At 45.0% G+C, this 25,002-nt stretch overlaps 1 protein-coding gene across 1 annotated transcript; it reads left to right on the forward strand.

The window, feature by feature from the left end:
- Positions 1–6,392: 6,392 nt before the first annotated feature.
- Positions 6,393–24,781, forward strand: VPS51 (VPS51 subunit of GARP complex). Its single transcript, XM_044269877.1, has 10 exons — positions 6,393–6,580; positions 11,767–11,896; positions 12,000–12,146; positions 12,885–13,104; positions 15,268–15,976; positions 16,537–16,752; positions 18,157–18,375; positions 18,915–19,036; positions 19,132–19,219; positions 24,339–24,781. Exons 1-10 carry the CDS (start codon positions 6,413–6,415, stop codon positions 24,597–24,599), a joined length of 2,280 nt encoding a protein of 759 aa, XP_044125812.1. The 5' UTR covers positions 6,393–6,412; the 3' UTR covers positions 24,600–24,781.
- Positions 24,782–25,002: the final 221 nt, after the last annotated feature.

A 25,002-nucleotide genomic window follows, 5' to 3' on the forward strand; every position in this document is an offset into this window, starting at 1 on the left:
CGCACCATTTTGCAAGCAAGTTCAGTCAGTTTTGTCTGCGATTGTGTTCAGTTGTTATCGCAACCATCAGTGAAAAACGCATTGCATCCGCACCTGCTTCCGGATGCAATGCGTTTTTCACTGAAGCCCCATTCACTTCTATGGGGCCAGGGCTGCGTGAAAAACGCAGAATATAGAACATGCTGTGATTTTCACGCAACGCAGAAGTGATGCGTGAAAAAAAACGCTCCTGTACACAGACCTATTGAAATGAATGCGTTTAGGATTTAGTGCGGGTGCAATACGTTCACGACACGAATTGCACCCGTGCGGAAAACTCGCTCGTCTGAAAAAGGCCTTAATCGATTTTTTCCATTATAGCGTTCGATGCACAGGATTTTTTTTTACTTATTTTAATAAGAAGTGGCGATACCTAATTGGGGGAGTTATTGGTTTTTTTTTTAACTTTTTTCTTTTGTCCTATTAGGATGAATAGGATTTTTACACTGTTCCTGCTGTGCCTCCTGCACAGCGCATCAGGGAACTTACTATGGAAGGGTTCAGCAGGGTCCAGGCTGCAATGGTAACCGATCGGACCCCTGTAATTTCACTGCGGTAGCTCCGCATTATGCGTTAAGGGGTTAAGTTTGTGGGTGTAATGTAAAAAAAAAGGGAAAATTTCAAGGGGTATGAATACTTTTTTTTTAAGGCACTGTAGATCCCAATGACTATGAGAGTCCAACTAAATGAATTGGTAATGGAACAAAAGCCTCTGGTGTTCACTTATTGGCAGCTTTTTTTTTAATGTAAACTGGGTTTAAGTGATTCCCCACCTAACCATCTTTGTGCGGAAAGGGGTGTGACCTAAAATATGAATTTTGGGTCAAAGATGGCTTAAACTTTCATAAAGGCAGTCTATAGATCATGTGCTTGATTTATTATACAAACCAATCCACTGTAATAGATCTGGTGCATTTTAAGACTCCCTGTCGACATATCGAGACCTCATTCAAACTCCTCCTTGTACAGTAATGGGGGCTCAGAAGCCAGTAGAAGGGCCCCCAGCAATCAGACACTTATCACCTATCCTGCGCATGATGAGAATTGTCAGTTGTGGCAAAACTCTTAGGCCCCTTTCACACGGGCGAGTATTCCGCCCGGGTGCAATGCGTGAAGTAAACGCATTGCACCCGCACTGAATCCGGACCCATTCATTTCTATGGGGCTATTCACATGAGTGGTGATTTTCACGCATCACTTATGCGTTGTGTGAAAATCGCAGCATGCTCTATTTTGGTTTTCACGTAACGCAGGCCCCATAGAAATTAATGGGGTTGCGTGAAAATCGCAAGCATGTGCGGATGCAGCATTACAATGTTTTGCACTCGCGTGGAAAAATCGCGCGTGTTCCCGCAACGCACCCGCCTCTTATCCGGGCCAAAAATATGACGCCCGTGTAAAAGAGGCCTTAGGACTCTTTCACACGAGCGGATCCTGTGCGTGGAATCCACTGCGTGAAAGAGAGCCAAGCCCCGTTCCAGACAGCAGAGACACAGAGCATTAACACGATTGATAATGCTCCGTGCCTCTCTGTGATCTCTTTACTACAAAATCACGGTGACAACTTTATCTCACTGTGATTTTGTAGCAAAAAGGTCATGGAGAGGCAAAGAGCATTATTAATCATGTTACTGCTCCGTGTCTCTGCTGTCTGGAGCGCGGCTTGGCTCTCTCTTCATGCAGCAGATTACCTGCACGGCATCCGCTCGTGTGAAAGAGCCCTTACTTGACCTGTGACAAAAATGTACATCTTGGACCACTGCTGGTTAATGACCCATGATGTACATCTTGGGCTACTTTCACACCTTTGGTTTGAATTCTCTGGCAGCCATGGTAAAGTGTAGCGGGGAGCAGCATACTTACCATCCGTGCGGCTCCCGGGGCGCTCCAGAGTGACGTCAGGGCGCCCCACGCACATGGATGACGTGCTCGCATAGCACGTGATCCATGCCTATGGGGCGCTCTGACGTCATTCTGGAGCGCCCCAGGAGCCGCGCGGACTGTAAGTATACCGCTCCTACTATGGCAACCAGGACTTTAATAGCGTCCTGGCTGCCATAGTAACACTGAAAGCATTTTGAAGACGGATCCGTCTTCAAATGCTTTCAGTACACTTGCGTTTTTCCGGATCCGGCGTGTAATTCCGGCAAGTGGAGTACACGCCGGATCCGGACAAGTGTGAAAGAGGCCTTAGTCAGGCGAGACACAAGTTATGGTATTTTCACTCTTGCCATATCGATTGCCACTCAGCTTTCCCAGGAACAGATATGCCTAGGTGATGGCCCAATAGAATAAGAATAGAAGCAGAATAAAACAAATCAAGGAATCATTGTCATCTTCCTGTCTATTCTGAATCTTAAGAAGATGGCCGAGATGAGTTTCTCCGGGGTTGTATAGACCTCTAGCTGCCATCATAGACGCTAAGTATGATGATGTTTACTGATGACACTTATAAATGGACATTAGTGATCTCACCTTCCTCCCCCGTAAGTATTATCACTCATCCCACAACTCTGAATGCTGCAGCTTCCATATCTGCCTCTCCACACGGAGCGTGACTCAGACGGTCAAACCTTTCCCCTTAATTTAATTCCATTAATAAAGCACTAACCGCACCATGGGGCTGATGCAACAGATCATGAATATTCTCATCCCTGTTACAGGAAGATTAAATATTACATATTCATTTACAGCAATGAACCCAGAAAGCAACATTGCAACTGTTATATCTCTACTCTTGACTCCTTCGGTGTATGAAATAAGGGGCCACAAGGGACGTAACACACTGTATAGCGTTCTCACATGAGGACCCCTCAGTCACTAATTATCTGACGGGACCTCAAATGCATTACTGGGATTCTCCCCTGCAGGTGATGACTTCCTGCAGTGCTCAGCTCCTTTCTTAGGCTACTTTCACACTAGCGTTCGGCTGTCCGCTCGTGAGCTCCGTTTGAAGGGGCTCACGAGCGGACCCGAACGCTTCCGTCCAGCCCTGATGCAGTCTGAATGGATGCGGATCCGCTCAGACTGCATCAGTCTGGCGGCATTCAGCCTCCGTTCCGCTCGCCTCCGCACGGACAGGCGGACAGCTGAACGCTGCTTGCAGCGTTCAGCTGTCCGCCTGGCCGTGCGGAGGCGAGCGGATCCGTTCAGACTTACAATGTAAGTCAATGGGGACGGATCCGTTTGAAGATGCCACAATATGGCTCAATCTTCAAGCGGATCCGTCCCCCATTGACTTTACATTGAAAGTCTGGACGGATCCGTCCGAGGCTATTTTCACACTTAGCTTTTATATGCCAAAATAATGCAGACGGATCCGTTCTGAACGGAGCCTCCGTCTGCATTATTATGATCGGATCCGTTCAGAACGGATCCGATCGAACGCTAGTGTGAAAGTAGCCTTAATGAACCCAGGACGCCGGACGGTGAGCGCAAACACAACAGACAGTCAGCTCGCCTCACCTCTAGTCCCTGCTTCAATGTCTTGGTCCCTCACCTCTGATTCAATTTCTTGGCGGGCTTGGGCCGCGGCTGCCTGTGTCTACTCACGACCCCCACCTGTGCAGGTGACTTGTCAGCCAGAGCGGCGTGCTGAGCCAATGAATGAATATCTATCATTCATCTATCTATGATCATCTATCTCTGCCTAAGTGCCTAGCTAGCTATGTTGCCCTGACCACGAGTCCGGCCGGGCGGCCCGGCACACAGCCGCACACGCAGGCTGGGTGGGCGGGCGGGCGATATCTGTTGCCCTGAGTCCCTGACTACTCTAGACTAGACGAGCGCCGCGGCCGGCACACGCAGGGCGGGCGCGGCGGGCTCAATAAGTGCAAAAAAAAAAAAAACATTCATTCATTCTTCCGCCCTGCACAGGGCAGCCGCTTGGTCTGCCTTATGGTAGCGCCGGCCCTGGTCACAACCATTGGCATGCAGTCTCAAAGTGCTGATGGGTAGCCTGGCCACCCAGTGGTCTCACCATGACCCTCAGGTCTGTCATCGTGGTGCACCCGTTAGGCCCTGTGTAATAGGCTTCCGGCCAGTACTTACACATGTGGTGTATTATATCAGCAATCTGGCTGATAACCGTTCACAGCATCTTATCTGTGGACAGGACAATGTCCGTCTCATAGGGATGAATAGAGAAGTAGCTGACTTCCTGTCCTGTGTCAGTTGGAGATCAGAGAGTTGGTCACATGACACAGCTGAGGATCAGAAGGGAGGTTATAACTCACAAATACAGTCACTGGTGAGATGATCACCTTCACTGTAATTTAAATCATATACCCTTCTAAGGCCTGTTTCACATTTGCATTAAAGCGCTTTTCGTCCGGCGCGTCTCTGCCTGTTTGCCGGGCTGCAGCCGGAGCTCTACCGGTCCCGATTATAGTGATTGGGGCCGGCGGATGTCTGTTAGCAGCCGTACAATGCTGTGAAACAAGCCTAACAGGTCAGAGAATAAATATTTGTGTGAGAATGCTTGTTTAAAGGGGTTATCTGAGCCTGGAAATGCCCCCCCTATATGCCCGTGCCCCTCACACTTATTCTACCTACCTGGCATCCTGCTCCCCGCATGGCCGCCGCTGCTTCTCCCTGTGTGAGGATGAAAACATCAGGGGGGCAGCCAATGGCAGGCGGTGACGGGAACGGACCTCCCTAGTGTCACGCGCGACGCTGAGGCTCGTCCCTCCCCTCCCCTGACACAGGATGTTTTTATCTGCGCACGGGGAGAAGCAGGCGGTGCAGGGACCAAGAGCAACGCGGGGAACCAGATAAGTAGAATCAGTGTAAGGGGCCCGGGCATATGGGGGGTGCATTTCCAGGCTCAGGTAACCTCTTTAAATGAAAAAAAGGAGGAATGTGATCGTTTTTAAAGAAGTTGTTGAGTAATTTTCTATTGATGGTCAATCTTCAGGATAGGTTAGCAATATCTGATGCGACACCCCGCACCTCCACGATCAGCTGCACCCCTACTAAACCGCTCCGTCCATTCTGCACTGCTCCTACTGGAATGAACGGGAGCGGCACTGCAGTAACCAGCGGTCTATTCCCAGGGCCATGCACACAGCGTCCTCATTCGGCACAGGCGTTCTGAGAGAAGGATGCTTGCTTGCCCGCTCCTTTCTCAGTGCGCCTGCGCCGATGACGTCAGCCCTACACACGGAAAAGAAGCATCGGGTGTAGGCTGACATAATCGGCGCAGACGCACTGAGGAAGAAGCGAGCGTCCTTCTCTCAGACTGCCTGCGCCGAATGAGGACCGATATGGCGCAGGCACAGGATGGGCAGAGAGGGCCAGCGAGAGGAGGAGAGCGCTCGCTGGCCCTGTCAATCAAGTGGAGGATGCGGCGGCTACCAGCAAGTAACCGCACAACTTGCTGGTAGTGAATAAATTTACATTACACTAAAGTACTATTTTCAAAGAATTTAAAGCACAGCCAGAGGTAAGAGGGGCATATATGGACTCTGCGGACATTAGCAATTATATTAAGTCCAATACTGAAAATACTGTTTGGGTGGTGACAGGAGCCCTTTAAGGCTAGGTCTGCGCGACACATAGGGCACAACTACACTGCAACATGGCGCGTGACAATTTTTATAATGGTAGTCTATGGTGTCACACTGCAACATGCTGCAACAATCGCAGAAAAATACATCTTGAATGGATTTTTTGCGACGGTCGTGTCGCAGGGCGACACCATAGACTACCATTATAAAAATTGTCGTGCGACAAAATGTCGTTGTGTAGAACTAGCCTAAAAATTAACTACCAAAGTTATTCAACGAAGTCTCACGCGACTTTGTAAATAACTTCGGCTCATCAGAGCACATACATTCTAATACTGTACGGAGACGAATCTCCGTACAGTATTATTCCGAAGCTTCGCTTGACGCTAATTATCATAAATTAGGGGCGTCTGCCAGAGCGCGGTTATTTTTGGAAGCCTCATAGCAGTGAATGGAGATAGCCACCGGTGCATGGCCTGCTCTCCCTCCACAGCGGGGTCCATACTTTAGGAAGGAGGCACCCGCTCCTATAGGACATTTAATTATACCATATCCTGTTGCTATAAACATCCAGATGGGAACACCCCTTAAAGGGCCTCTCCACTTTTCCTATATTGATGACCTATCCGGAGGATCTCCTGGGGAAAGCGGACAACTCCTTCCGTATGTGGTTGGAATATCCCGCTGTGTCTGCATTTTCTACGCAGGAAACAGGAACACGAGATGCGACTAGCGACGTGCTGCTCCCCACTCGCTACAGAGCACCACGCGCATGCGCCGCCCAGGACAGTCCGATCACACTGCGCCTGCGCAGGAATCAGCTGTGCGCGCGCTTGCGCAGTTCTTCTTCGCTTTGCAAGGCGAAGATGGCGACTACTGCTGGGACTGAGGAAGAGGAGGGGAAGAGAAGGAAAGCTCACGGAATGCTGAAGCTGTATTATGGAATAAATGACGAAGGCAAAAGCAGCGAGAAGTTGCTGGACCCCACTGATATCGATGGAGTGCATTTCAACCCAGAGCATTACCTCACCAAGGTGACGTCACTTTAACTCAGAGCTGCCCAGAGATGTCTGACGTCAGCTGTCAGGTTGTAGCAGACAAGCTAGTAGGTTGTGCCAATGGTATTTGATAAGCCCTTAATGCTTAGTCTCAGAAAAAACCCTTTTAACCCCTTAATAACCTCCCTTATTCCCCTTTCAGATAGTAATTAAATGCTACCTGTCAGCATATCCCTCAGCATATCCTTATGCAGCTGAGGTTCAGGGTCCATCCCTGCAAAGTTCAGTCAGCGAATATCTAACTTACCTGGAGGAGTTCAGGACACAAATCCAGCAGATTCAGGGGGCGTGTGCTTTACATACACTGCGCATGCGCTCCTCACCTCCTGGTAAATACAACCAGGCAGTTATAACAGCATGCTGGAGGGTTAGTAGCCCCAAACCAGGTGACGGGTTCCCCTTAAAGCAGGCATCCTCAAACTGCGGCCCTCCAGCTGTTGTAAAACTACAACTCCCACAATGCCCTGCTGTAGGCTGATACCTGTAGGCTGTTCGGGCATGCTGGGAGTTGTAGTTTTGCAACAGCTGGAGGGCCGCAGTTTGAGGATGCCTGCCTTAAAGGGAATGTCTGCAAGTAATACATGACTAGTCCTGCACATAAGGAGTCCAGTCCACAATTCGTTACTTCTTTCCCCCTGCTGTCAGCGCTCAGAGCTGCACTGAAATACATGGAGGCTGTGCATGCGCACAGGAGTCCTCTCCACCAGTCTGGACTGTGTATTTCAGCGCAGCTTTGATAGCGGGGGATCGGGGGGGCAGTAGGAAAACAGAAATCTGGACTCCTTATCTGCAGTGCTAGTCCTGTATTACTGCAGGTAGGAGTCCAAGATCCTGGTGATTCCCTTTTAAGAGTCTTAGGGCTGTATGACATTAAAACATCAAGCAGACGATTATCGGAAGCGTTCCTTCCCGGCAATCGCCAGCTCGTCAGCGGAAGAGCCGGCTGCTATTACATGCAGAAATATCCTCCACAGTCTGGGTAGGAGCGATCGTTATGCCATCACTTGTTCCCATACTGACCACCGGCAGCAGATCGTCACTTCACAGCATGATCTGCCGCCGGCAAGTGACAATTTTTAAGTTTGCTTAAAGTGAACCTGTCATTACCTTTATGCTGCCCATACTAACAGCAGCATAAAGTAGAGACAGGTGAGTTGGTTTCAGCCGTCTGTCATTTATCAGTAAAAAGCACGTGGTTGTGGAGAACCAACATCAAACATTGCAGACTGGGTCTGGAAGAGTCACGGCCACCTGAGAGGAGTCATGGTTATTGATAAATTCCTGCTCTCCCTGCTGATGAGTGACCGTCTTCTACTAGTGTTGATCACGAATATTCGAATTGCAAATTTTTATCGCGAATATCGGCACTTCGAGAATTTGCAAATATTTTGAATATAGTGATATATATTTGTAATTTCGAATATTCGAGATTTTGTTTTAATCGGTACACATGATCCCTCCCTGTTTCAAGCTTGTGGGCCAATGAGAAGGCTGCAGTATCTTTAAGGAGTAGTGTTGATTGCGAATTTTCGTAATGCGAATTTTTACTGCAAGCTGATTTCCGCAATCAAGAAAATAATGACTGGAGATAACGAATTCTCAAATATATTGCGAATATTCAACCAAATATTCGCGAAATATCTCAAATTCGAATATTGCCCCTGCCGCTCATCACTACTAAAAACATGATTCCTCCCTGCTTCTTGCTTGTCGGCCAATGAGTCATTGGCCCACAAGTAACTTGAGCAGGGAGGAATCATGGGACTTCAGATGGCAAAAAATGACGAATATTCTAAAAAACAAATATATTCGATATAGTGTTATATATTCGTTTTTTAGAATACTTGTAATATTCTAAAACAAGAATATATACTGTAGCAATATAGGGAATATTCGGGGGGGAAAACGAATGTAGAGCAATTTAGCTAATATAATGCTATAATCTTCTTTGTCTAATAGTTGTATTTTTTATTTTATTTTACAAAAATGACAACTATAAAAAAAATTATAGCACTATATTAGCTAAATTGCTCTACATTCGTTTTTTTCCCCCCCAAATATTCCCTATATAAAAGGACTTCAGATAGAAAAAAAAGACGAATATTCTGAAAAACAAATATATAGCACTAAATTCTATAGTGTTCTATAGTGCTATATATTTGTTTTTGACCCACACCTGTATTGATCGCGTAATATTTGCAAATTACGCGATCATTACCTTGCCAATTTTTCAAGTAAAAAAAATTTGTAGAATATAACGAATATTCAAATTCACAAATATTCTACAAAATATTTGCGAAATATTGCGAATTCGAATATGACCCCTGCCGCTCATCACTATCTTCTACCTAGTTTTCTCCCTTTCTCTCTAGGAGAGAACTGCCAATCATCAGCAGATGGGTGAGAGAAGGAGATATGAATAACCAGGACTCTTCTCAAGTAGATTTGACTCTTTTCAAGGCCCAGTCTGCAATAATTATGATACCCGTTCTCGGCAACCTCTTACTTTTGGCTGAAATCAGTATTTCTGTCAGTATTTTCGGCTGCTCTCAGTAAGGTCAGCATAAAGTTGATGACGGGTTCTCTTTAAAAATCTGGATTGCCAGATGAACAAGCGTCTGCAAGATGATCGCTAGCGAGCATTCCTACGAACGCTCGTCACCAATGATCTGGCCGTCTATCTGCCAGTGTAATACAGCGCTGTCCTTGCCTCCGTTGGTCCCCACAATGACTGCACTGCTGGGGGTAACTAGACTCAACACAGCCCTAAGGGGACCTGCACATGAGTTCAGATTTCAAAACTGAAAATCCATGCAGTTTTTTATACACATTTCTGTGCATTTCCACACCAAAAAACACATTTGTTATTTGTGGGTTTTGGTGTGTATTTGATATGGGTTTTCCACAGATCTCAGCCTGGCATTGAAAAGGGTGGAATCCACACATGTGTGCAGGTAAGGCTACTTTCACACTTGTGTCAGAGGATTCCGGCAGGCAGTTCCGTCGCTGGAACTGCCTGCCGGATCCGGCAATACGGTTGCAAACTGATGGCATTTGTCAGACGGATCAGGATCCTGATCCGTATGACAAATGCATTAAAATGCCGGATCCATCTCTCCGGTGTGATCCGGAAAAACGGATCCAGCATTTATTTATTTTTTTAAAAATTTTGTGGTCTGAGCATGCGCAGACCGCAATGCCGGATCCGTTTTGCCGGAACACTCGGGCCGGATCCAGCATTAATGCATTTCAATGGGAAAAAATGGTGGGTGCGGCATTCCGGCAAGTGTTCTGGAATTTTGGACGGAAATAAAACCGTAGCATGTTGCGGTATTATCTCCGTCCTGAAAAGACTGAACTGAAGACATCCTGATGCATCCTGAACGGATTACTCTCCATTCAGAATGCATGGGGATAAAACTGATCAGTTCTTTTCCGGTATAGAGCCCCTAGGACGGAACTCAATGCTGGAAAAGAAAAACGCAAGTGTGAAAGTACCCTAAGATAAATGTGATAGTTGTCAGAAATGTTCTGTGCTATGGTGACCTCAGTTACAGAAATATGTGGTATTAGAAAAAAGCATTCTAAAAAGCAAATTATGCATAAAAAAATGTAAAAAAAACAAACAAAAAAACTGTATAATAAAAAAACAAAACATAAATATCCCCCTGCCAATCATATGAGTAACCCCCACCTAAAATTCTATGTAATAAAAATCCCTAATCCCAATCTCAAAAAATGTTCTGGTCAAAGAGAACCTGTCACATTGAACCTGGTGTCTGAGCTGCAGGCGGAGCTGAGCAGAGTCATGGAGTCCAGTGGGCGGTCCTATCAGGGACTGACAGTCTTCCCTGTACGGCTGTGTATACAGAAGTAACACACATGGACTGTGACCACCCACTGGACTCCTAAGTATAGAAGAAAAAATGGGAATAAAGTACCGGTATGTCATGCTAAATCTTTCCCCTCTACTAATCGGCTCCTTTTGCTTTATAACATGCTGCCCACAGAATTCGACTTGGCGGGTTCCCTTTAAAGGGTTATCCTATGGAAAGTTCCAGTATACACAGGAAAGGTGAAAAAAAATATAGGTTCACAGGACCACCAGCGATCTTGAAAAAGGGGGTTCCCTGAATTCCCTCTTTGAATGAGGCAGTGGTGTGCGTGACAGTCAACCACTCCTGTAAGACTGACGTCAAGTCTTAAAGGGGTTGTGCCTAGCGTATAAGTTATCCCCTATACACAGGATAGGAGATAACTAGCTGATCACTGGTGGTCAGACCGCTGGGATCCCTTATCCTGTGGGTAGGGGATAACGTATAAACTTGGCACAACCCCTTTAAGGGTACTTTCACACTAGCGTTTTTCTTTTCCGGCACTGAGTTCCGTCAAAAGGGCTTAATCCCGGAAAAGAACTGATCAGGCATATCCCCATGCGTTCTGAATGGAGAGTAATCCGTTCAGGATGTCTTCAGTTCAGTCATCTTGACTGATCAGGCAAAAGATAAAACCGCAGCATGCTACGGTTTTTATCTCCGGACAAAAAAACAGAAGACTTGCCATTTTTTTCCATAGGAATGTATTAGTGCCGGATCCGTCTTTATGAGCAGACCGAAAAAGAGGTGAAAAAAATAAATGGCGGATCCGTTTTGCCGGATGACATCGGAAAGACGGATCCGGCATTTCAATGCATTTTTCTGACTGATCAGGCATTTTTAAGACTGATGAGTCTTAGAAACGCCATCAGTTGGCATACGTTTTGCCGGATGCGGCAGGCAGTTCCGTCGATGTAACTGCTTGCCGGATCACTCTGCCGCAAGTGTGAAAGTACAAAAGAAGGTAGGAGTGGGGATCTTGATTAAAACGTAACTTTTAATTGATATAAGGATAGAAAAAAGTCCCTAAATTTACACAAATAATCAATCTAGTGCACACTTACACATTGAATTATTGGTACACGGCACCTGAAAATATACCCGGTTGTCCTACCGTAACCCAGGTGTCTCCCGGTCTTTTCAGATATTCAGGAGATGTGTGAAAGTAGCCTAAGTCTTCTTCGAGGAGCACATTAACAATTAGGCATTGACCGGTGCAGCTCCATCCATTTATCTGCTGTTTGCTTTTATTAGTACTAACTGTATGTTTTCATTATTTACATGCAGCTGAGGAAGGAAAAATCGCTGCCTGATCTGATGGACATTGAGGCTGACATGGTCCGTCAGATACGAGCTCTGGACAGTGACATGCAGACTCTGGTGTATGAGAATTATAATAAGTTCATCTCTGCAACAGGTAGGTACAAGAAGCTAATATGTGATCACTGTGCCGCTGGCAAATCTACACATCCCGTGGACCACCTGCATCCACTGCGCTAATTGGCATTTATATTCCTCAGACACCATCCGGAAGATGAAGAATGATTTCAAAAAGATGGAAGATGAGATGGATGGACTAGCCACCAACATGGCGGTAATCACAGAGTTCAGTGCTCGCATCAGCAGTACCCTGCAGGAGAGACATCAGCACATTACGAAGCTTAGCGGTGAGTGGGGGGCGGTATCTAATGACCAGTCTATGGTCACATGCACTGCTACAGCCATTCACTGGCCTCAGTGGTTCACAGCCCATCCCTTCTGCTCTGAGTGCCAGCTGCAGTGATGCAGTCTCCGTCTCCAGTGCACTTACAGGAGCAGAATCTGTCACAGTAAGTGCACACATATCCTGATGGTAAAAGGTATGTCTGTACTGCACTCCCCAGCCCCTACTCAGTGCTGTCAGCAGCTTTACATGGTCAAAACTGCTGAAAGAGTCTCTATATCCAGTTATTTGTTCCTCCAGACCAGATGGTGACAGAGATGTCTGCAGCCATTTCTCTGAATCACCGGCCAGATTAAACTGGCAGATCAGGGACACGGTTTGGCTGATCATGTCATGCTCATGTAGTTTAAGCCCACAGGGAAAAAAAATAAAAGCTGACAGATCACATTTTTGGCAGACGAAATATTTCCATTATGTACAATGTGTCATCGGGAACAATCTTCTGAAATGGCGGTGAGCGGAGATGGTCAAAAGTGGCCAGTTCAGTCGACTTCAATGGCAGGTTGAGACTTGAGTCAAGATTGTAGAAGTAGTCAGGGCAGTATTCTGCCGCTGTCTATAGAAAGCTTCGTATTCATAATTTGTATGGATGATTTCAGGCTTTATCCCCCCCAGTTAAATAGTTTGTAGAATGTAAAGGTTACTATAACCACCTGCTGATGCCACTTTCTGTACAATCCAGGTGTCCACACTCTGCTTCGAAAGTTGCAGTTCTTGTTTGAACTTCCAGCTCGTCTGAAAAAGTGCATCGAGCTTGGTGCTTATGTCCAGGCTGTGTCCTATCATGCTAAAGCGCGCAGTGTACTCCATCAGTACCAGCATATGCCTTCCTTCCATGGCATCCAGACTGACTGCCAGGCCATCATGGCAGGGTTGGCAGACACCCTGCGCCAGAGATTCAGGTATGTGTTTTAAGTCTTAGGCTACTTTCACACTTACGGCAGAGTGATCCGGCAAGCAGTTCCGTCGCCGGAACAAAACGTATGCCAGCTGATGGCATTTGTAAGACTGATCAGGATCCTGATCCGTCTTACAAATGCATTGAAATGCCGGATCCGTCTTTCCGGAGTCATCTGGAGAAACGGATCCAGAATACATTTTTTTCACATTTCCGGTATTTTGAATGCCAGATCCAGCACTAATACGTTCATATGGAAAAAATGCCGGCTCCGACATTCAGGAAAGTCTTCAGTTTTTTTTTTGCCGGAGATAAAACCGTAGCATGCTGCAGTTTTGTCTCTGTCCTGATCAGTCAAAAAGACTGAACTGAAGACATCCTGATGCATCCTGAACGGATTTCTCTCCATTCAGAATGCATGGGGATAATACTGATCAGTTCTCTTCCGGTATAGAGCCCCTAGGACGGAACTCAGTGCCGGAAAAGAATAACACTAGTGTGAAAGTACCCTTAGACTTTATATTGTGTAGTACTGTACAAAGAGCATAGTTTTACCAGTGGGAAAAGAGGTAAAAATAAGATGCAAAACCTCAATGGTTTATTACTTAAATAGCGTATGGGAACTTTCAGGGAGCCTGAATCTACCCTTCAGACCACTGCAGGTCCAGCGTTACCGTCATGTTTATCCATAACCAGAATATTATCTATGTAGAGCTTCACAGGACTTCACTACATTGATGGAAACAACTTGTTTTTGGAGTTCGGCTTATCATTTTTAGATTACACAATTTATTTTATTCCCTACAGAGAAAGGAAATTGTGAATATGATTTCCTGACTAAATCACATTTTTCCACTTATGTCAAAAATTTAAGTTGCTCTGTGACCAAAGCTTTGTGCGTGGATTTTAACAGTTAGTAGTTCAAGGGCTGGAAACCCTTGAACTGTGCATTTAGATGTGAACAGGTCTTAACTCCTTCAGGACCCTCCCATTTTTCACCTTAAAGGGATTCTGTCACCAGGATTTCACTTACTGAGCTGTTAACATGACTACATCAGTCTCCATGATTTATATTACAATATACTAGTATTACTGCCCTGTGTCTTGTAATTTATCTATAAAATCGCTTTTATTAATATGCAAATTACCTAAATAAGGAGCCCAAGGGGCTGTCCCTCCGGCCGTTGGAGCCCAGCCACACCCCTTCTCCTTGAGCCCAGCACCGCCCCACTGCTAATTTATTCACTCCTCATCGCCGACCAACAATGCCTGATGCGCCGTAATCTCGCGCATGCGCTGTGGATAGTCCTGTCAGCGCCCGCGCGGTGTCCTGGCATCGGCCTCACAGAACACATGGCGCATGCGCTAATAGACAAATTACAAGACACAGGGCAGTAATACTAGTATATTGTAATATAAATCATGGGGACTGATGTGGTCATGTTAACAGCTCAGTAAGTGAAATCCTGGTGACAGAATTCCTTTAACTCCTTAGGGACCAGGCTCATTTTCACCTTAAAGGATAACTGTCACATTTAGACCCTAATTTAAATTTTCAGATATGTAGTTACTAATCACATGATATTCCAGAATCAGTTACTATTAGACTGACTTACCCCATATTTAATAAGATTCAGCCCTTAGCAACCAGTCTGCATAAAACTGCAATTTCACGAGAGTACTCGTCCTGGGGCGCAAAGTACCGGCCATTTAGGACGAGCATTCTCGTCTTGTTTCCTTAAAGGGAATCTGTCACCGTGATTTTGTTTATAGAGTTGAGGACATGGGTTGCCAGTCCCCATAGCTCTGTGTGCTTTTATTGTGTAAAAAAAAAACGATTTGATACATATGCAAATTAACCTGAGATGAGTACTGTATGTGAGATGAGTCAGGGACAGGACTCATCTCAGGTTAATTTGAATATGTATCAAATCGTTTTTTTTCACACAATAAAAGCACACAGAGGTATGGGGACTGGGTATTGCGGATGTGCTAGCCGCCATCTAGCAACCCATTTCCTCAGCTCTATGCACAAAATCCCGGTGACAGGTTCCCTCTATGGCGTTAAGTAGAACTTGGCATAGTCATTGATAACTGAAAGGCTGACTGGCAAAATTTCTTGGTATATTATCGATCACTAAGCATTCTGGTGTTTTTCTTTCTTTAGGGATCCTTCCTCTTCTCCGCAGAACCTCTCTGAATGTGTGGAGCTCCTCTTAAGCTTGGAAGAACCAGCTCATCTTCTCTGTGATGAATTCCTAGCCCATGGCCGTGGGCGGCTGGCCTCCCACCTCTCCGAGTTAGAAGGGGCCAGTGATATTCTGGAGTTTGTTGACCGGGGCTGTGGTGGATTTATAAGTGACGCCTGTCTCCTGGCAGCATCTTACCAGAGCCTTTTCTGCAAGGAGCCAGGAAGCACAGCTCAAATGGCTGAGGAAAAGTTGACTAAGTTCTTGGATGAACTGAGTGAAGGTTACTTTGAATTAGTGGAGAAACGCCTGCGAGAAGAAAAGAATCCGGGGGACAACTCTCTATTAGTAAGAGCTTTGGATCGATTCCACAGACGACTGCAGGCTCCTTCTAAGTTGGTACCAGGATGTAGTTTTAATAGAAGGGGCACACAGATTGTAGTGAGGGCAGCACAGGAGCGACTATCTCAATACCTACAAGCCTTGAAAGACTTCTTCCAAGTTTGCATCACTGATGTTCGACAAGCCCTGGCTGCTCCAAGGGTCCCTGGCAAAGAGCCACCAGCTCTTGGTGACTTGCTGTCGATGCTTTCGGGTTCGGTTTTAAATCAAATCAAATCTGTTTTGGCTTCTGTGCATCTCTTCACTGCTAAAGATGTGGCTTTCTCAGACAAGCCATACTTCAAGGTGAGTGGGAGTTGAAATATATTGGTTGTTATATTACAGTAAGTTTCCTAGTTCTTACATTATAATAATAGCAAATACAGGTGCACTCTGCGGTCTTACTAAACCCTCAAACTGATGTTAAAATTGAGAGATTAGCCAACATATCCTACTGTGGAGGACATGTTTGAGCCCGAGCACCGCGCCAAGGTTCCTCAAGTAGCTCGGGTCCTAACACTCAAGCTACTTGAGAAACCTTGGCGCGGTGTGCACCTGCCTTTGCTATTATTATATTGGTTATTATATCCACATAATTGCTATCTTGTGTATGATGTTTATTGTGGTACTTGTGGTCCGCTTCAGGCATCCTCCACTGTATGCATTTTTGCTGGGGATCGCCATTAGCAACGGGCCACAAGTGCAGGATTTGCCCCCCTGTATATATATATATATGCACAACTGCATATGGGATTGAGCACTTCCTGCCTAACACCACACCATTTTTTTCTGTTTGTTTGTATATAGTTCTTACATTATAATGCCCTCTTATTCTAATAGACCTTCTACTTATAACTTCCTTTCAGGGTGAGTTCTGCAGTCAGGGTGTCCGTGAAGGATTGATTGTAGCATTCATCAAGTCTGTGTGCCAGACAGCTCAACAGTTCTGTGATTCCCCGGGAGAGAAAGGAGCCAATACTCCGCCACTGCTGCTGTTGCTCCTGTCTCGCCTCTGCCTGGACTATGAGACTTCAACCATTAGCTACATACTAACTCTAACAGATGAACAGTTTCTCGGACAGGTAAAAGACCATGTGTGTTTATCTTATTTCCATATGCAAAGTTTATCTTATTTTCAGTAAAGCATATTCGGTCACACAAGCATATTTCTCTTCCATTATAGCTCCATAACAATTCCAGAAGTAGCTCGTATCAATTGAGATACTCCCTGTGCTGTAGCTTTATAAATCTGTATTTCGATTTGCATTTTTTAAATACACAGCATCCTCTATTGTAGGCTCCTGTTGTGTGTGTTCTCCCTAAACAGGTCAATAGGTGGGCACAGAATGGCAAAAGGTGGGGTCAAGTCAGGCCAGAAATATCGTAAAGTGGCAATATATTGTGCTATACGTTGGTGTTTGGTTCTGCAGCAAAAGCAAGTACCAAAGTTTAGCACAATATACAGCCCTAGGAAAACCCAATACCACATTGCAGCTCAATATAGTCCTCCAGCAGATCCAAGTACCACAGTGCAGCACAATATACTCCTATAGCAGATCCATAGTACCATAGTGCAGTATAAAATACTTCCCCAGCAGAAACAATTACCACAGTACAACACAATAATCCCCCCAGCAGATCAAAGTACCACAGTGGAGTGCAAAATACTACCTAGCCCTGTGCCCACTGTGCTCCCCAAAGCCCCCAAATAATATACTGCAGAAAAAATTGCCATCAGTAATAACAATGCCCCCATACTGCCCCCAGCAATAATAATGCTCCAGTAGTGCTGCTGGTATAAATAATGCCTCCTAAAGTGCACCCAGTAATACTAATGCCCCTGAGTGTCCCTATAATGTTCCCATTATATACACCCTGTTGTGCCCCCAGTAATAATAATGCGCGCTTAGTGCCCCAGTATTAAAATGCCCGTATTGCGCTGCAGTATTGATGATGCCCGCTATAGTGCGTTCAATAATGATGCCTCACAGTGTCCCCCAGTAATAATGATAATGCTTATAGTGCCAGTTATAATAATAATGCCCCTACAGTGCCTCCAGTAATGTCCCCCATTAATCAAGTGGCCATGGAAAAAGAAAATTGGGATGCAAACATACTTCGTCATAGGCTTCAGGTTCTGCCATTCACTCTCGGGGTGAATGGCAGGAAACCATGGACTCCCGTGCCCCGCTGCAGTATTATGCTTAAACAGTTGAATTCAGGGGGGACCTGCGTCCGTCAGCTGTTTGGGCAGCCCACTGAGTAACGTTCCACCTGGAATTTCTCCAGTGGGGTCTAAGGCCAGCCTGCCCCTGTCTATTAGCAATGTTCTGCATTGGAATCGGGACTTACTAGCTAAAGACATTTAAAACAGGTATGAATTTTCAGCTTACTATGTATGCTTGTGTGAACGAGCCTCGACTCCTGCTTCTAGGTGGTTGTCCTTTATGGCAGACATCAGCTGTGTTCATTTCTCCTATGTTTAGGACCACTCTCCCGTAACCCCCGTCAGCACTCTCTGTTCCTTGGCTCGATCCACAGCCCAGACTCTCCTCAATCAGTATGTGAAATCCCAGGGGCTAGTCATTTCTCAGATGTTACGCAAAAGTGTTGAAACCAGAGACTGGGTGATGACCATTGAACCCCGAAATGTTCGAGCGGTCATGAAGCGAGTAGTTGAAGATATCACTGGTGTAGATGTGCAGGTGAGTTTAGTTGTTAGTCACTTTGCCTGTAACTCTACAGTGTACTTGCAGAATGTATTATTTGTCAGAATATTTCTCCTGAATCTCCTTTTCTTCTGCCAGATCTCTGCTGTCGAGTTTAATCGTGTAATAGTCCGCTTACTTTATAATGACTGTGGCTGACTAGGGAGTGCTATTGGTAAATTCAGTAATACACGGGGAGGGTGGGTTTGGGCTCTTCGGCTCACTCCCTACACAGTTACCTCTATAGTAATTAGACAGGAGTATCTCTGTGATGGACAGTAGCACTGCTCCTTCTTTCTTACAGATAGATGAGTCCAAATGTTGTAAGCTCCACCAAGCCTAGGTGGTGGCCTATCCTAGAGAGATGTTATCTTTTACATCATGGTAATACCCCATAAGCTGGGTCTGACCCCTCTATCTGGTTAGGCATGGAAACATGTAGGATTACAATGCCTATTCCAGTGTCAAAAAATTAGTGGAAGCAGTTATTACAGTGTTCATTAATGCATAAGCCAGTTAACCATTTATTTTCCCAGGTGGGACTCTTGTATGAGGAAGGAGTCCGGAAAGCTCACAGCAGTGATTCTAGTAAACGAACCTTCTCTGTATATAGCAGCTCTCGACTGCAGGGGAGATATGCTCAGAGCTACACTCCAAGGTAAGTGTAAGACACATACCACCATAAGCGTATTACACTTTCTTATCACCCGTTTTAACAGCAGACTATTAATGCTGTTCCCTTCTTGCTACCAGTGCTCCTCTTGATACAAACCTTCTAAGCAACATCCAGAAGCTGTTCTCCGAGAGAATAGACATCTTCAGCACCGTCCAGTTCAACAAGGTAAAATTATTGATGCTTTCCAGTTCTCATGGGTTTGCATTCTTTTGCCTCCGTGGACACATTGTGTTATCTGTCAAGCTCTGTAGAAGTGTAGATGAACATGTTGTCTTTATGGCAGAGATGTTAAAGGGGTTATCTGGTAATAAATATTGATGACCTATCCTCAGGACATTTATGAAAACTGGTGGTTTAGACGCCAGTCTTCGTGAGCGCTGCCACCTCTTCCTAGGCCAGGTGACGGCGCCGTACATCTGTCGCGTGGCCTAGTTGCAGTTCAGCCACATTGAAGTAAATGGGACTGGGCTGCAATACCATGCACAGCCACTATACAATGTACGGCGCTGTGCTTGGGAGAGATGTCGGGGGCTGGCTGCGCTCACTAGAGCTCATGTAAATGTGGCAGCTTCCCATAACAGCTGATTAGCGGGGGTGGTCGGACTCTTACCCCGCCAATCTAATAATGATGACCATTCCTGAGGATAAGTGATTGTTATCCATTCCTGAATAACCCCTTTAAATAGGAGTATAGAAAACTACAAACTCCCTTGATTGTTCTTTTTTTGGATCATTAGCTGAGTTGCATAGGAGTGGAGGTTGTTTGTTCTTGTAAATCAGGCATCTCAAACTGCGGCCCTCCAGCTGTTCCAAAACTACAACTCCCAGCATGCCCGGACAGCCTACAGGTATCGGCCTACAGCAGGGCATTGTGGGAGTTGTAGTTTTACAACAGCTGGAGGGCCGCAGTTTGAGATGCCTGTTGTAAATGGAATGACAGACAGCCTTAAGATTGAAGGTATATTACATTGAGTCTTAAGGGGAACCTGTCACATTGAACATGGTGTCTGATCTACCAGCACCATGTCACAGAACAGAAGGAGCTGAGCAGATTGATATATAGGGGCTCATTTTACAAACAGATATATGCCACTTTTTTGGCATATGTCTGTTGCAGACTGCGATGCAAAGGTTATTTGCGCCGCAATCTGTGATTAAGTTAAGTAGAGGTGCCGCAATCTGTAAATTTTTCCACGCTCACGCCAGGTCTAAAAAAGGTGGCCCGGTAAGGCAGTCTCATTTATCATTTTCTACTCCTGTTTTAGTCATAGAAAATGGTCTAAATCTACACCAGCAAGAGAATTGGTGTTGATTTAGACAAGTGTAAAGTCCGCCTAAGTTATGTAGAGGCCGGTGCCTCTACATAACTTAGGCTGATGAACAGTTAGCGCAAGAGGAGCGAAGACCGGCGTCTAAATCGCCAGTCTTCATAAATGTCCCCCATGACTCCTTTTTTGGGCTGTTAGACTGCTAAATGAGTTAATTTGGGGAGGGGGAAGGGTTAGGATTAAGCAAAAATATCTCTGTCTCTCTGGGAGGGATGGTGGGCTTTCCCTTCCATCCCTGCAGGGATATTATATTTCAGCTCAGATAAGGTGGTGGATGGGGCGTGGTGGATGGGGCGGGGGGGTGGGGGGGACCAACAGTCTGCAACGCTGCTGAATATCTTGTCAAGGGATTTTTCGGGGCCATATGAACCATATGAAGACATTTTTTTCTATTCTGGAGACTGGGCACCCAGGAAAAAAAAGAAAACAATGCGTAATAAGTGATACATTAGATAAGGTCTGGAATAAAACGAAAAAGATATTGGGGGTAAGCGGCCCTACATTTTTCACTCCACTTTGGCACAATCACAATTTAAAAGTTTAGGTTAATTAAAGATTATAATTATTGGAATTCACGTGGTATCAACCGTTTAAGGCCTCTTTCACACTTGCGTTGTCCGGATCCGGCGTGTACTCCACTTGCCGGAATTACACGCCGGATCCGGAAAAACGCAAGTGTACTGAAAGCATTTGAAGACGGATCCGTCTTCAAAATGCTTTCAGTGTTACTATGGCACCCAGGACGCTATTAAAGTCCTGGTTGCCATAGTAGGAGTGGGGAGCAGCATACTTACAGTCCGCGCGGCTCCCGGGGAGCTCCAGAGTGACGTCAGAGCGCCCCATGCGCATGGATCATGTGATCCATGCGATCACGTCATCCATGCGCCTGGGGCGCCCTGACGTCACTCTGGAGCGCCCCGGGAGCCGCACGGATGGTAAGTATGCTGCTCCCCGCTCCCCCCTACAGTTTACCATGGCTGCCAGGACTTTAGCGTCCCGGCAGCCATGGTAACCATTGAGAAAAAGCTAAACGTCGTATCCGGCAATGCACCGAAACGACGTTTAGCTTAAGGCCGGATCCGGATCAATGCCTTTCAATGGGCATTCATTCCGGATCCGGCCTTGCGGCAAGTGTTCCGGATTTTTGGCCGGAGCAAAAAGCGCAGCATGCTGCGCTATTTTCTGCGGCCAAAAAACGTTCCGTTCCGGAACGGAAGACATCCTGATGCATCCTGAAGGACGGACTGTCCATTCAGAATGCATTAGGAAAATCCTGATCAGTATTCTTCCGGCATAGAGCCCCGACGACGGAACTCTATGCCGGAAGACTATAACGCAGGTGTGAAAGAGCCCTAACTCAAATAACATTGCATGGAAGTATTATCCCCTTTGATGACTTAATAAAGGGTATAAATGTCACCTTTTTAGATGGATATAGATATGCACAAATTAGACATGTATACACGAACACTCAGGATAAAGATTCTTTGATTGTTAGGGCAAATTCATTCTTAGATTATTGCTTCAAATTTAGGGATACACAACTCACTCTTTCACAAATATATCGTAGATTTCGGGACTGCTTAGGAGAAATAACAACAAAATTTAAAAGCGAGGGAGGATGGGAAACAGAATTAGGTGTAGGAAATACTGTTGATTGGGACATAGTGTACCGAAATATCAAAAAGGTATCGATATCCGAAAAATATAGATTAACCCAGTTCAGGATAGTACACAGTCTTTATTACTCCCCTGCCTTCCTCGCTAAAATATACAGGGAAAGAAGGGACACGTGCTGGAAATGTTCAACCGCAAATGCCGGTCTAGGTCACCTGTTATGGGATTTCCCCGAAATAAGAAAATTCTGGACCAGCATTTATGAAGAACTGTACAGCAGATATAAGATGAAATTGAATCGCTGTTTTATGCAGGCAATATTAGGCTTTTCCCCCTAGATGGATCTAACGCCCCGTCAGATCAGAATCTCTTTGGAAAGTTTTATGGTCGCAAAGGTCTTGATCCTTAAATATTGGGGCACAAAAAAAGAGTCCTACTTATGCTGAGTGGAGGGCTCGGATAGAAACTATTGATGCATATAGAAGAATAGAAAAAAAAAGTAGAGTCGCCCTGGAAGGGTCGGGTTCTTGATGCGTCCCTCTTCTCCGTTCCAAGGGCAATAGGAGATGGTTGGATCCCGCAGCGGGGAATCAAGGGGTGGGTATAATGGGGTCAATTATGTGAATTGATGTACGATTATCTGTATTTAATTCCTAAAATATTTGTAATGGAATTTACATTTTTGGTTCAGAAAAACAATAAAGAATAAAAAAAAAAAAAAAAAAAAAAAGTTTGTTGGGAAAAGATTCAGCATAACTTGTAATTTATCCATTTAAATTTCTGGGCTTTGAAGTCCAGGAGGCGGTCCTCTCTATGACTGTGTATACAGAGATAGCTGTCAATCACAGATCTTCTGCAGATTGCACTGCATTTTCATGGCGACTGGTTCCATTAAAGACCTTGAATCCCTATAGGGGTCCCTAACAAATTTTTAAAAAAATTATACTTTATTATTATTTGACAATACACACTACAAAAAAAGAGAGAAATGAATGTTTAAAATTTTCAGTGTCACAGTGTTATATGGGATTTTGTCGGAGTGGTTTACTTGGCAGTTCTCAGGATGTGATTGCATGCACAATAGTTTAATAGGAACCCTTAATAGGGTACACCTCATCCCACCAATTGATGTGGGATGATATTGACGCTGGCAGTTTATATATACCCCGCATCCCCTGACGAAGCCACAGCTGGTGGCGAAACATGTCGGGAGGGGTGGTATAGGGCGACGTTTTAATACAGTGAACAGTGTCAGGGAAACTGCCACTAATATGCTGCAGTTAGCAGCTGAATAGATAAGGAGAGAGTGTGAGGCTATAGGGATGTAGATTGCAGCGGCCATCCAATGAGTCAGTAATAGAGGACGCAGTGCAGTGTCAGCAGAGTTTAGTGAGGAGGGCAGATAGTGGTAAGGAAAACTGTTGATTTACTGAGAGCTCCGCGGTGCATACAAACAGCTACAAATACGAGATTAGCAACATTGTTAGCTGGTTGGTAACCTTGTATATAGGGACCACTTAGTTAAGAAAGTGAGGCAGGAGTTATATTCACATCAGCGTTCCGCAGTACCCACTGCCAAGGAATCTGCCTACAAACTGCCAGCGTCAATATCATCCCACATCAATTGGTGGGATGAGGTGTACCCTATTAAGGGTTCCTATTAAACTATTGTGCATGCAATCACATCCTGAGAACTGCCAAGTAAACCACTCCGACAAAATCCCATATAACACTGTGACACTGAAAATTTTAAACATTCATTTCTCTCTTTTTTTGTAGTGTGTATTGTCAAATAATAATAAAGTAAAATTTTTTAAAAAATTTGTTAGGGACCCCTATAGGGATTCAAGGTCTATTGTAGACCATTGTTGCATATATATAAATATCCCGAGGGTCCTTAAAAGGGACTTTGATTATAAATATTTTGGTTCCATTAAAACTTTAACAAAGGTAGCATGGTAAAGATTGTATATTAAAGGTTTTTTTCCCCCCCAAGACTTTAATATTGATGGCCCATCCTTATGCTAGGACATTAAGATTTCTTCTGTGGGCAGTGCCATACCTGGGTACGTGTGGGACATACCTGATGTACTAGACATAGCAGCCCCTTTATTCTGCTAATTAGCGGGATCCAAATATTGACTCATCCAGTATATTATAAGTTACTGATCCATAGATTGTATACCGCTCCAGCTCATACGTCATGTACAAGTATGGTGTTATATGTCAAACTATGTCATACCAGATCCATTTTATTTATCTGAGTTGCATGTTTTATTACTTTCTTGGATTTCACTTTTTTCTTCCATATACTTATAATGAATATCTTTCTTTTTCAGGTCTCTATTCTTACAGGAATTATTAAGATCAGCCTTAAGACTTTCCTTGAATGTGTTCGCCTAAGAACATTTGGTCGCTTTGGTCTCCAGCAGATACAAGTAGATTGCCATTACCTGCAGCTCTACCTGTGGCGCTTTGTCAGTGATGAGAATTTAGTCCATTGCCTTTTGGATGAGGTTGTGGGCAGTGCTGCTCACAGATGCTTGGACCCGGCACCCATGGAGCAGAGCGTGATTGAGGTCATCTGTGAAAGGGGCTGACAGAAGGACGTAGTTCTCTCAGATCTGTATATATAAGAAAGGAATGCGTGGATTGTATATATCTCAAACACACATTTGTGTGGTCTGTATATAAATGGCGATTACGGCGGTGTAATGAACAGTAGGTGGCAGAATGTTAAATTTAAGATACTGTAATATTTAAAATAAAATATGAATGTGTATTTTTAAGTCTTTTTTTAAAGCTGCACTCCATAAATTCAGTATCCAGAGAAACTTTTGTTTCTTAATAATCTACAGGTGAAGCTGCAGCTTTCTGGTGGCCACATCTCCAGGGCCACCCATGCTCCTGTCATTACAGGACTTTACAAAAAATTAGAAAAAAGAATTTAGTCCTGGAGTTGGTATCTGACTCGTGAAGTAAATCAGCATGGGAAGAGTGTGT

This window comes from Bufo gargarizans, chromosome 10, assembly GCF_014858855.1.
Source record: "Bufo gargarizans isolate SCDJY-AF-19 chromosome 10, ASM1485885v1, whole genome shotgun sequence".
NCBI lineage: Eukaryota > Metazoa > Chordata > Amphibia > Anura > Bufonidae > Bufo > Bufo gargarizans.

Coding starts and splice junctions, on each gene's coding strand:
- VPS51 (XM_044269877.1), top strand. CDS start 6,413: ATGGCGACTACTGCTGGGACTGAGGAAGAGGAGGGGAAGAGAAGGAAA. Junction 12,147..12,884: donor GCACATTACGAAGCTTAGCG/GTGAGTGGGGGG, acceptor TGTACAATCCAG/GTGTCCACACTCTGCTTCGA. Junction 19,037..19,131: donor GCTCAGAGCTACACTCCAAG/GTAAGTGTAAGA, acceptor TCTTGCTACCAG/TGCTCCTCTTGATACAAACC.